Source organism: Pempheris klunzingeri, chromosome 23 (genome assembly GCF_042242105.1).
Source record: "Pempheris klunzingeri isolate RE-2024b chromosome 23, fPemKlu1.hap1, whole genome shotgun sequence".
NCBI classification, from domain to species: Eukaryota; Metazoa; Chordata; class Actinopteri; order Acropomatiformes; family Pempheridae; genus Pempheris; species Pempheris klunzingeri.
In genome coordinates, this window is record NC_092034.1 from 3,416,687 (window position 1) to 3,428,886 (window position 12,200).

Here is a 12,200-nt window from a genome sequence, read left to right on the forward strand (position 1 = left end):
AACAAGTAAGCACCTTTTTTGAAAATAACTTTTAACCTGAGATTTTAAAGCTCACGGTAGTTTTCTGGCACAATTAGCATGTTACCTGGATCACATGTAGGCACTGTCAAATACAAATCTAGCATCGTACAGTTTGCGCACAGAAACACAACATATAACTAACTCACCTGAAATGTCAAATCGCTGTGTCACACACTGTAACTCCAGTTCTGTTGAACTTCACTCAGATTTTATTGTTTGTAGATAAGCATTGAATATTTCGAAGGCTATTATAAGTCAAACAAACTGAATTTATGTAAATCCTGACTGAGGTATGATTACTGCAAACATATCAGTGTGCAGTGGAGCTTTTGAAGCTAACTCATCAGTGTAGGAGCCTTTTTTGGGTAACTCCTCCTGGCTACTGAAAGACAATAGATTTCTGCCGTTGTTTAGTCAAACTGTGTGTCCGTACTGATGCTTGCTTCTGTTTAAAACGCCTCTTCTTTTTTGCCCTACGCCCTCAACCCTGGCTCCGCTTTACCTGGGAATTCTGGGAACCCTAGGTCCTACAGGTTAGACCCCAGTGGTTTGATGGTTTTCATACATGCTGTTGTACTTGCTCTTTAAAGGGATTTGTGGCGGCGATGAAGGCTGACGTTCACAGTGGTGATATATTGATCCGTGTGTCTGTGTGAGAAGTTGAAATGTTGGCAGTTGTGTTTAACCCTTTCTTTACCTCACAGGACAGACTGGACTCTCAAGACAGCTCAAAATCTCACAAACACATACACAAAAGAAAAAAACATATACTGTAAATATACGATGCTCTGAACATGCTGTATACCCAAGATGAAGAGTTTCCTTATGATGTTATCAGAAATGGTGCTGAACTTATATGTAAAATGCTGAAATTAAGGTTGGCTGTAAGTTTATGTAATATTCCCTAGCAATACACCACCTTTTATCTTTACTGAGAAAAAAAAATATTCTCGCTTCCTCGGCCAATTATGTAAAATTTGGAAATAAACTTCTTTAGTTTTGTTTCATTTGATGAATGAATGGAAAGTGTAGAGTAAAAAGCTGATATCTGAGGCATTCCTTTGGGCATTATGTGGTGTGTCTAATTAAAGATTGACTGTCTGTGATTTGTACTGGAGAAATATACAATATGCAGATGATACGCTGCTGTATTTGTCTATTTTATATCTCAGTGATTGTATTGAAACACTTCAGTTTCTGTTTATGCACCTGGTGATAATATAAAGAGAAGAAACGTTTATGTTTTAGCATTATTTAGCATTACTATGTTATTTCATTATTATCAATCTGTACCTGACCTTTGCCTTTTGACGTCTGCGTACAAAGGTGGACCTGGCCCACAGGGCCCCCGTGGGCCTTCAGGAAGCGGTGGCGTTAAGGGAGAGAAGGGCATTCCCGGGGCTCCTGGGCAGCCAGGCTTCCCCGGACAGAAGGGAGAATTAGGTACTCCCGGATTCCCGGTAAGATGATTTTGTTAAATTTGATTAATCTTGCCTCTTGAACCAGAATGTTTGAAAGCTAACTAAAGAATTTCTACTCTGTCTCACCAGGGTTCCTCGGGTCTTCCTGGTGCTTCTGGCGTGAAGGGAGACATCGGTCTTAGTGGTGTTCCTGGATTTCCTGGTTAGTCGATAAAAGTCCACTGTAACAGCATTTTCTGATTCTTCCAACTATCCAAAAATGTGTTTTATGCATTCATCATAAGCAACAGCCAAATATTTGTTTCATTTTTATTTTTGCCAGGACAAAAGGGAGACCCAGGACTCCCCGGCGGTAACGGCCTCCCTGGTGATCCTGGAGATATCGGCTCCACTGGTGGGTAAACATATTTACCGTTTCAGTCCGAGTTAGCTGAGCTACATATGATAATTAGAGTATTTCCAACAGAAACCTTTAGTTGTATTTAAGCTGTAAAATTTCCTCTATTTGGTGCTAAAATTCTATTTGATTCAATATTGAGATTTGGGTTTAAAATCACTTAATTTCAACCTCTAGGCCCTCCTGGTGACCCTGGCGTACCTCCGACTCCCATCGTGGTGAAGGGAGAGCGTGGACCTACTGGTCCTCCGGGCCAGCCCGGTGGTCGGGGATTACCTGGTTCTCCGGGGCGTGAGGGACTTTCAGGTGGGTAAAGGTGGACAACAGATCCATGAGTTTTCTAAAGAAAGATATTTTTACATTTGTCATGTACTCTTTGAATGTTTTCAAAGTCATGTTTCTGTCTTTAAAATTGATTTTTATTATTTTAATCATTACTATTGTGTGCATATGTGTGTACTGTATATGTCACTGATTTGATGATCAATGATTCACCCACTGTTCACTGTTCAAGATTCAGCTATTTGACTCTACAAAGTGCAGATTTTCAAAATAAAATAAACTAATTCTAGCCTCAGACACACGCATCTAACAAAGTATACTCCTGTCTCTGCCTGCTCTCAGGTCAGCCTGGTGAACCTGGGGATGCTGGTCTGGAGGGTCCTCCTGGCTTCAGTGGCCCATCTGGTAGGAAGGGAGACAACGGACCCGCTGGTCAGCCTGGTGAGTGAAACATGATCCACCACAACTCACCTGGCTCAGCCTAGCTGATCATTTTATAAAACTAGAAACATAAAATCCCAGGAGCTTTCCATTTCTAATGCTTGCCTTTCCCCTGATCTCAGGTCAGCGTGGCTACCCTGGTCCCCCAGGTTCAGACGGTCCACAGGGTCCTCCTGGCCCTCCAGGATCAGTGGCTGCAGCCCACGGCTTCCTCATCACCCGCCACAGCCAGGGTCAGGATGTGCCCTTCTGTCCCGAAGGCACTAACGTCATCTACGACGGCTACTCCCTGCTGTATGTGCAGGGCAATGAGAGGGCACACGGACAGGACCTTGGTACAGAGGACTTTTTTTCTCCAGGAAGTTGCATGAGACCAAAACAGTCCTATTTCATCAAAAGCACTTCATACATTTGACCTTCTCCTTCCTCTGTCCTCTGTCCCAGGCTCGGCCGGCAGCTGTCTACGCAGGTTCAGCACCATGCCCTTCATGTTCTGCAACATCAACAACGTCTGCAACTTCGCCTCCCGCAACGACTACTCCTACTGGCTGTCCACGCCTGAGCCCATGCCCATGTCCATGGCGCCCATCACCGGAGAGAGCATCAAGCCTTACATCAGCAGGTAGGCGTGGAGAGAGGGAGGAGGAAGGACGTTGGATGTGTCTAGATATACAAGGTGTTTCTTTTTACACTCCTCTGTGTGTGTGTGTGCAGGTGTGCAGTGTGTGAAGCTCCAGCCATGGTGATTGCAGTGCACAGTCAGACCATCCAGATTCCTACTTGCCCTTCGAATTGGGACCCTCTGTGGATAGGATACTCCTTCATGATGGTAGGATGTTACACATATACACATATCGAGGATGAGAACGAGTTACAATAACACAAGTCTGAACCCTCCAACAGCCCTTTGAAGAACTTCGACCAGCCTCACTCTCCCAAAAAGTACTTTTGATTTTGACACCATGTCAAAGAACGTTTAGGATAAGAGAGTCTCAGCCTCCTGTTTAGCAGAACATGTGTACAAGTTTGCATTTTCATCTAATCCACGCAGTGCGATAACCAGCCCTCCTCCTTTTCCTCCCCAGCACACCAGCGCGGGTGCAGAGGGCTCCGGTCAGGCCCTGGCCTCCCCCGGCTCCTGCCTGGAGGAGTTCCGCAGCGCTCCCTTCATCGAGTGCCACGGCAGAGGGACGTGCAACTACTACGGCAACTCCTACAGCTTCTGGCTGGCCACTGTGGAGCCCTCTGAGATGTTCAGGTACACTGACACTTTTCACATATTTGACATTTTGTTTACTTTAATGTCTTGAGACTGTGCTGATATACACACCCCAATCTGATGTATGTGCAATAATCTAATATCAGCCTGGTTAATTTCTTAATCTAAATAAGGCTACACGTTATACTGTATCATGTAGTTGTTTAAGATGAATTAATATTTTAACGATTTTAGGGTTTTGGGAACAATACTGTCTGACATTAAAATATAAAAAGACATGAATAAAAAGTACTACTGAAGGTGTAACTCAAACATATGAATCAATGGACTTTCCTTATATGTTGGTGGCACAATCAAGTAATTTAAGAAATTATGTGACATTACAGCCTCACATAAAGATCAAATCTCACAAATTTCAACTTGCTCAAGTCAAAAATAGCAAAAACAGGCACATCTGTGAAGTTATGTGTGAGATTTAAGGAATGAATACAAAAAGTTTGACCACAGTTCTTTAAAATAGTGAAACTAAAACAAAAAAAACAAAAAACAAGCCATGTCATTGTTAACGGGAGCCTGAAAGCTTCACGTGATTTGATTTATCTCAAATTAATATTCACTCTTCTATTTCCAGCTTTATTTTAACCACCTTTCCCCTTCGGCCCTCACAGGAAGCCCCAGTCGGAGACCCTCAAGGCGGGAAACCTACGGACGCGCGTCAGCCGCTGCGTCGTCTGCATGAAGAGGACGTAACGGCACACGGCAACAAGCGAAGCCACCGTTGCCAGGGACACCTGATCGATTACAAGAGATGATTGAATGACGGGGGACAAGTAGGGGGGTGGTGGTCACAGCGACGGATAGGCCGTCGCCGTGACGACGAGGTGGAAATCCAATGGTGCATTGTCTTCCAGAAAAAAAAACACAAAAAAAAAAACTACAACTAAAACAATGGTGCTACTGTGCAACACAGCTTAAAAGAAAAGAAAAAACTGACGTAAATAAATCTTACATTTAGTCTTTGTTTTTCTTAAGAAGTACCTCAAAATGAAAGCAGAACAAAATCCACTAAATGGTGCCATGATGGATGTGTGACAAACAAAAGTGCATTTTTCATTTCTTTTCCCTTCTTTCCCAAAAAGGATCAGTTTCCTTTCTCTTTTTAAAAAAAAAAAAAATCACTTTTGACAAAAATGTGATTCTGTTCATCCATTTCTAGACATAAGTGCTCTTTTTTTTTTTTTTTTTTTTTTGTTCTCATTTTTTATTTTGACCTTATTGATGAGGAGTGGATGGTCTCCACGGTTACCAAATCGGCACTTTGACTTCGGAAACATCCAAGATGAGAGATGCACTGACGATGAGCTTTCCTTAGTGAGACTGACTGCCTTTTTTATTACTAGCTCTTCATTCACACACTCTTCCTCTGTCTTTCTCCGTCATTTCTCTGTCGTTAAACGTTACATTTGGTGGTACTAACCCTGCTGTAGCCCGCCTTCTAACCGTCAGCCTACACCTTCTTTCTCTTACTATTTTTTTTTTGTAAGTAATAAAATGTGTATATTGTGTAAAACACCTTTTTGTTTTTAGTGTATTAGGTCCTGAATCGGTACCAGCTGTTTGTTATAAGACAATTTTCCAGGTTCTTTTTAGCTCACACACTCACGCGACCACACACAAACACACACAGACACCCACTCATTCACTTCAATGCTCACTGACACACGTCGACTCAGATATTGTACAAAGTAAGGCTTTTATGAATGAAACAGTATTTTATATATAATAAATATATATTTGAAAAAGAGGATAAAAAGGTATATAAACTTTATTCGGCTGTGGGGAGATTGTTCACTGTTTTCAAACACAAACAAAGGTCAGGCATTTCACCGGAAAATAAAGCTAACTACTGAGCGCAGACAGAGCCATTTTCCCTAAAACATAACAGTCTTGTATGATATTAACGATGCCATTCGCTTAAATCTTTTGTATTCAATTTGTAGAATTAATAAATGTTGAACTGAAATAAAGGGGATTTGCTTTTAGATAGCCTAATGATTGGGGATGTTACAGATATTTGTGCAAAAAAAAAAAGGATTTGAATTAAATCTTGGCTCCTTGATTAGAAAACCGTGATATTTGTTTTGTGTTTTTTAACATTTCCAGGTGCTGGGCTTTGCTGTAAAAAAAGAGGGCCTGAGGTTTTGGGGCCCCGTTTTGCACCCAAACCCTTTAAATCCACTTTCGCTGGCTTGAATTTGTATCCAAAACTGGTTTAAAGCGTTCACACTCGAGCCTGTTGAAGCGCAGGTGGAAGTGTGTGTGCATTTAAATCGGGTGTAACGGTCCCTGATGTGACACTTGCCTCGCATCAGGTGTGCAGACTCCTGATGTACTGTAAGTCTACAAGAGCTGTTTTAGGGGGGAAGAAATGTTTTCCTGTGATTTTATTGTTATTTTTTATTTTTTCAAAACTGCTTTTATGAATTCTAATTTTGTCAAACTGGGGTGCGATTAAAAATGTGTATTTGTTATTTTTTTCTTTTTTTTTTTTTGTTTTTTTTTCATGTTATGTTATCCAGAAGTTGTTATAAACTTTTAAGACTGAAATAAATACTATGTCCAAAGTGCCGTCTTCTGAAAAACCTGATTATCACTAAAGTAACAGCGGAAGAGCGGCATCAAGTACATTTATTCCAACGTTATTTCCAGTTTAAACACTTTTCACTAGCTGTGCCAAAATCTCTTTCAAACTCTTTACAATTTTAATTTTACTCTTTTCATTTTATTTAATCCAGCCTGCTGCCAAGCCAATAAAACCACAGGTTGTGGAGATAAAACAAAACCTTGACAAAAGTGTGACACTATTTCTTGTGTAATCTGGTCAATTGAATGAATAGATAAGAGATTAGTCATTAAATGAGCATCAGACATCAGACGTTGGACCCACATTAAAGTTACTTTGTTGTATGTTTAATTGATTTTTTCCCCCCATAAATTGACAAAATTTAGATTCTACAAACTTTCCTCTGTGTCGCCCTTTTCCAGAGATTATCTTCGTTTATCAGGTTTCATCGTTTTGGGAGTTTTTCTTACTGATGTTTTGGAGAGCTGTTGTCTCCTGTTCCCCTCAGATGGAGACACACTGGTGAGTCTGTTTTCATCTTTTTAAAATGAAATCTGACATAAATATAGTTTAGTATATAACAAAGAATCATATTTTATGATCCCTCTGTGTGTTTTGTAAGAAAAAAAATATCGTAATTTGTAAAGTAACTAAAGCTAAAAAAGTAAAAAAAAGCTAAAAGTAAGTGAAGCCAAAGAGTAAAAAGTAAAATCTTTCTCTCTAAATTGTCATGGAGAAGAAAGTGGCATGAAGAGACAAGACTCAAAATCAGGTTAAAACAGTTTTGGATTCAATAATATTTTATATAATTGATATGGAGTTATATGTTAAATGGACCAAAGGAGCTGGTGTGTGTGTGTGTGTGTGTGTAAATATGTTGTGTAAAAGTGAAAATAACCCCCATTTGAGCCACTAGAGGTCAGAAGAAAGCAGTAAATCGCAGCCTTGAGAGCAGAACACCACCTCACACCATCATCTGCTGTTGTGTATGATTGTGTTTTTGTTGGAAAAAATAAACTTTTATTGTGAAATCTCAAAAAAAAAAATCAAACAATTTATTAGCAACATTTAGAAAAATGAGAAGTGTCAGTTACATAAAAACCAACAGGATGAAACTGAATGTTAAATAGCTTTAATAGATACAATACTGCAAATTATTAGATGTGTTAATAATCAAGTGAAGTCAATGGGGACCACAAAATCAAAAAAGTCAGTGGGGATTTGTTGATTTGATTAATTGCAAATTAGATTTCAGAAAGTGGATGAAGTTATAGGTGGAGAAGCTGCTGCTACGTCTGCTACTGATTTTTAGTTTTGAGAATCTAAGTGTTGAGGAGTGATTTATTATTTAAAGGGCCCCCGACAGCCAGTGACCAGCAGGGGGCGGCACAGAGTCCGAGGACTCGCACTTAACCAACAAAGAAAAAACATTTTGGAAACGTGTGAGCTTATAAAAGAATATCAGAACATCCTCAAAACGTGCAAGAGCTGATTGAATGATGATGAAATGATGGATTAAGGATTAATATTTGTCGTCACACCTATATATATTGAACAACCTGATTCTCCTGATGAAATGTTTCATCTGCATCCAAACATAGAAGAATTAATTATTTTTTCTGTCTTGAAAAGAAAAACGTCTCGGACGATCACCTCAGAGGACCGATGAGAAGAAAAGACTTTTTATTTTGTTTATTCTAATTAGGCCACTATTTATGAAATCTATTTATTTTATCATTAGTGTAAATATTGTTTTGTTAAATTATATTGTATGTTAAAAGTAATTTGGATAATAACAATAATAAATATAATAATAATAAATATAACAAGTGTCACAACTAATTAAAAAAAAAAGGGAAGTAAATCATCCAAACCGTTAATTTCCTAATAACTTTAAAGAAAAACAAATCATCTGTTAATGAAGAAAAGGACAATTGGATCCATTATTATTCAGAAAAAAAAGAAAGTAATAATTATTATTCCTGATCTGTTGCTGAGCCCAACAATGAACAGCTTCACAAAACAAAAGGCGAAGCCAAGAAATTATTAGGAAGATTAAAATTATATAATAAGACAATAAAAAAACTTCCAAAACAAGTTTAAAAGTTTTTAAAGGAAATTAAAATCCCAGTGAGATTTTTCATTACACAGCAGTAACTCATTTAGGCTTGACAAAGTTAACTATTTAACTAAAAAACTTTCTGATTATGTTTTTTTTTTTTATTTACTTGACTGCATTTTCCTATTGAACGCCTGCTGGACACCAAAGAAATTAATCAATGGGGCCTAAAAAATGGAGGTTTTCCTCTTTTGCTTTCCCTTTTCTCCGTGTTGTAGCTGCTGTTTTGGCTTGCTAAGCCATTTTAGGCTCCTGGCTCTCCCGACTAATCTACTTCCTGATTTCTACTGGCTGAGCTATAGAGACAAGAGCGGATCGGAGGTGAGGTGGTCTGTGTGTGTGTCCAGGCCTCTTGTCTCAGCTCTCTAAGCCGTTTAGAGCCACGACCGCCTGCTGGTTCCTGGAAAGACATGCTGATCTTTTGTCTGAGCGAGCTCCCACGGCTTCCGTTCACAGCACAGAGGTGAGTTGTTGTGACGCAACAACAAAACACAAAGCGCTGCATCGCACGGCTGGTGGCGGCTGGGATGTTCCCCGGTGTTAAAGAGAGGCCATCCCATTACCAAAAAACGGATTATCGTGTTCCCTGCGCTCAAAGGCCGAGGTGTCCTGCCAGAGAGTCCTTAGGCAAGACACAGAATCCCTGCTCAATCAGAGTAAGTCCCTCAAGATAAAAGCCTGAGCTAAATGTGCACACATATTTACTCTTTAATGTCAGAGTACGCTCACAACTCAGGTACTAATCTTCAGAAAACACTCCCAGTGAAGCAGGCCACACTGATGCGGAGGTGAGTATTGTGTAAGTGGTGCGTTCTAGATTCAAAATTAAAAGGGATCACACTATTACGTGCCATCTATCCTCTGTTATCTTAAGACGAAACAACAAAGTGGGGCCAGCAAACAACCAATGAGGCTTGCAGGATGTCCCAGCGCCCCTGGAGCGACAGACCAAATCTCCCAAACACCATCAATTTTGTCGTTCGTAGCCGCTTGCTGCAAAAAGTATCTCCATCAGGAGCCTGAACTGGCCTTTTGACCCTTTCTGCACGATGCATGATGGTAATATGGTGACTGGAGCATGTTTTCTGTTCATATTCTAACTTAAATAAAGCACTGATTCTCTTGTTAGCGTTTGACAGCCACAGCTCTGGCTAACTGGTGAAGTAACTCGAGAACGCAGCCGTCTGAAGCCAATAGTCCAGATGAACGGGTTCCTCCTCGGCTCATTCTACACCCGTCCACCAAGATTCATGAAAATGGGTTTTTTCTGTAATCCTGCTCACAAACGGCACCAAAATGTGATGTTCTATTTTGGGTAAAATGACGTCGTCCAATGTGACAAAGAACTCCGCCAGAATCCCGCCAGAATCTGTTCGGGCCATTATTTTGTAGGGGCGAGCACCTCTGCTTCAGATACATGTCTGATTATGGGACATGTAGATGTGCTGTGCTAGAGATCCCCTGAAAGCCTCGTCTCTTGCTACCTAAATAGGAAACTTAGCAGGATGTGAGAAGGAGGTGGAGCGGGGGGGCCTGTCGATGGCGTCCATCTTGAAGACTAATGCTGCTGTTGAGCGCCAGCGGGGTCAGGCCTCCCGCTGGGTGACACGGAGACGAGATGCGGTCAGGTGAAACTGTTACGCATCCTCTCTCATTAGAGAAACCATCTGCGGGTGTGTTTGTGGGGGAGGATTCCAGGGATTTCGCACACACTCGCTGACGAAGATGCTAATAGCCGCGCTAATAGTTGAAAAGCCGCGTACATCAGATCCAAGCTGTGCACAGAAACACGCACGCACTCAAACACAACCCAACACACACTGGGTGGTGTTTTGAAACTCTAGCACCAGTCTACGCCCCCAGTGGGCCCACTGGTTCGCCCATCAGTAATGAAACCTTAGCGGGTCACATGCTGGTGTTGAAATGCCCCCTGCCTGGTCCGCTGGCCAGCGGCCCTCATCACCCACACACACTCACACAAACACTTGTACACATCATCGCTACGTCTCCTCCTCCTCCTCACTGCTGGGGTCTGTCAGTCAGCGGGGGAGGGGGAGCCCGCAGAGGGGTTCACTGGGTAGAAGAGGTCACTGTTTCAGTTTTCAAACCATCAATTCCTGAAACCTGCTCACACTGAACGTAATGAATGAGCGGGTAATGTCAGGTGAGATCAGGTGATGTAACTCACCCCCCGGTGGCCATACTGGGGCGACCTAAGCTACGCACGTGTGCACAGCCGTAGCTACCAAAGAAGAGGGCGTGTCTGTGTGTTAGCTCGGAGTTTTAGCCTGGTCTGCAAGTCAAAGTGGATCGGTAGAGCGGGTCGACCATCGGTCACAAGTCCCAGCACGTGTCCGAGTGTCCTGGGCGAGATGCTGGAAGCTTTGGTGTGTGAATGGTCTGCTGCTCTGCAGAGGGATTTGTCTCATAACTATTAACATTAATAGGAGTCAGTTTGAGTCTTGTAGAAGTTAACACGTCTTGTAATGTGACATTTGCATCAATGTGCAAGAGTTTGTTTAATTACATGCATACATTTTGCACAAATACCTAAAAATATATGTTGTTTTTTCTTATACGAGCACATTAGCTGTATAAAGTCAGTCTCAAATCTAAAACTGTCACGTGACACATTTGAGGTGACGCTCTGAGCTTCTCTCTATATTCTCTGAACTGTGCTGTTTACTCCCCACACTGGACGTGTCAAACAGGTACTTTGTCACCTTTGCAATAACATGGACTGACTCTCGTATGTATGTAAATTGTCCCTCTGTGGAATCTCAATAAAGTATTAGCATAAAGTCAAAGCAGTGGACCAAACCACTGTGAGGCATTTGATCTTTCCAAACTTAAAAACACGATGATTTACGTCTATAATTAGCAAAAGCTTTTCAAAGAAATTTCTTAATATCATTAAAGACGAGATATTTAGGTTTAAAATGACGTGTTGAGGAGAATAAGTAAGGAAAAACGTCCAACAACGGTTGTAGAGCAGTTTAGACTCACCTACACTTATTGGACAGCTGGACATACTTTACAAATTAATATTTTACGAACAAAACATATCATCAATCTGGAGAATGTGACGCTGTGCTATAGATTAAACTATCTAACGGTGTATTAAGTAGTTAAAATGTTCTCCACCTTCACCGGCTGTAACATTAAATTACTGCTTACGTGTCAAATCAGCAGTAATAATATTCCAGTCAAATGATATATACACTAATATAACTTTGTCTGTCTGGGCCTGCAGCACACGGTGGGTTTAATATCCCAGACACATGACAAATAGCTACCAGGACATTTTTAATAAAACACAAATATTTTAGGTCCACTGTAACATCTGTTGTATCTCTTATCTCAGCGCTGTGACTTTTGGGTTTACTCTGCAGCTGAGTTACTGCAAGCTGGTCAGAAAAAGTGCGTCACCTAGAATGAAAAATGTGAATTTATGAGAGAGGATTGGTATCTGGGAGAAAACACTCGTGCTGACGTATTTGGGAGCCCAGGCGTCGTCGGGGAAGCGCTCTGAATGGCTATCTCAGTGCAATCAGAGGGCAGCAGCATATCCAGGTTTCAGACTTTTGGGGTTTCAAAGCAAAGAATTAATTCACTGAAATGATATCTCCGGCCTCTCCGCAGTTATGTTAGTCACATATAATCATATTAGATGATCT

General features: G+C 41.1%; 1 protein-coding gene across 1 annotated transcript in view; it reads left to right on the forward strand.

Moving 5' to 3' along the window:
- col4a5 (collagen, type IV, alpha 5 (Alport syndrome)) overlaps window positions 1-6,587 on the forward strand; it is a 45,881-nt gene extending 39,294 nt beyond the window's left edge. Inside the window, exons 40-49 of the mRNA XM_070854601.1 lie at window positions 1,348-1,481; window positions 1,572-1,644; window positions 1,765-1,836; window positions 2,017-2,145; window positions 2,464-2,562; window positions 2,685-2,897; window positions 3,007-3,184; window positions 3,277-3,391; window positions 3,648-3,820; window positions 4,450-6,587. Coding sequence (XP_070710702.1) covers window positions 1,348-1,481; window positions 1,572-1,644; window positions 1,765-1,836; window positions 2,017-2,145; window positions 2,464-2,562; window positions 2,685-2,897; window positions 3,007-3,184; window positions 3,277-3,391; window positions 3,648-3,820; window positions 4,450-4,531 — 1,268 coding nt within the window. The 3' untranslated portion in view covers window positions 4,532-6,587. The remainder of the gene's footprint in view (window positions 1-1,347; window positions 1,482-1,571; window positions 1,645-1,764; window positions 1,837-2,016; window positions 2,146-2,463; window positions 2,563-2,684; window positions 2,898-3,006; window positions 3,185-3,276; window positions 3,392-3,647; window positions 3,821-4,449) is intronic.
- The last annotated feature ends 5,613 nt before the right edge of the window (window positions 6,588-12,200 follow it).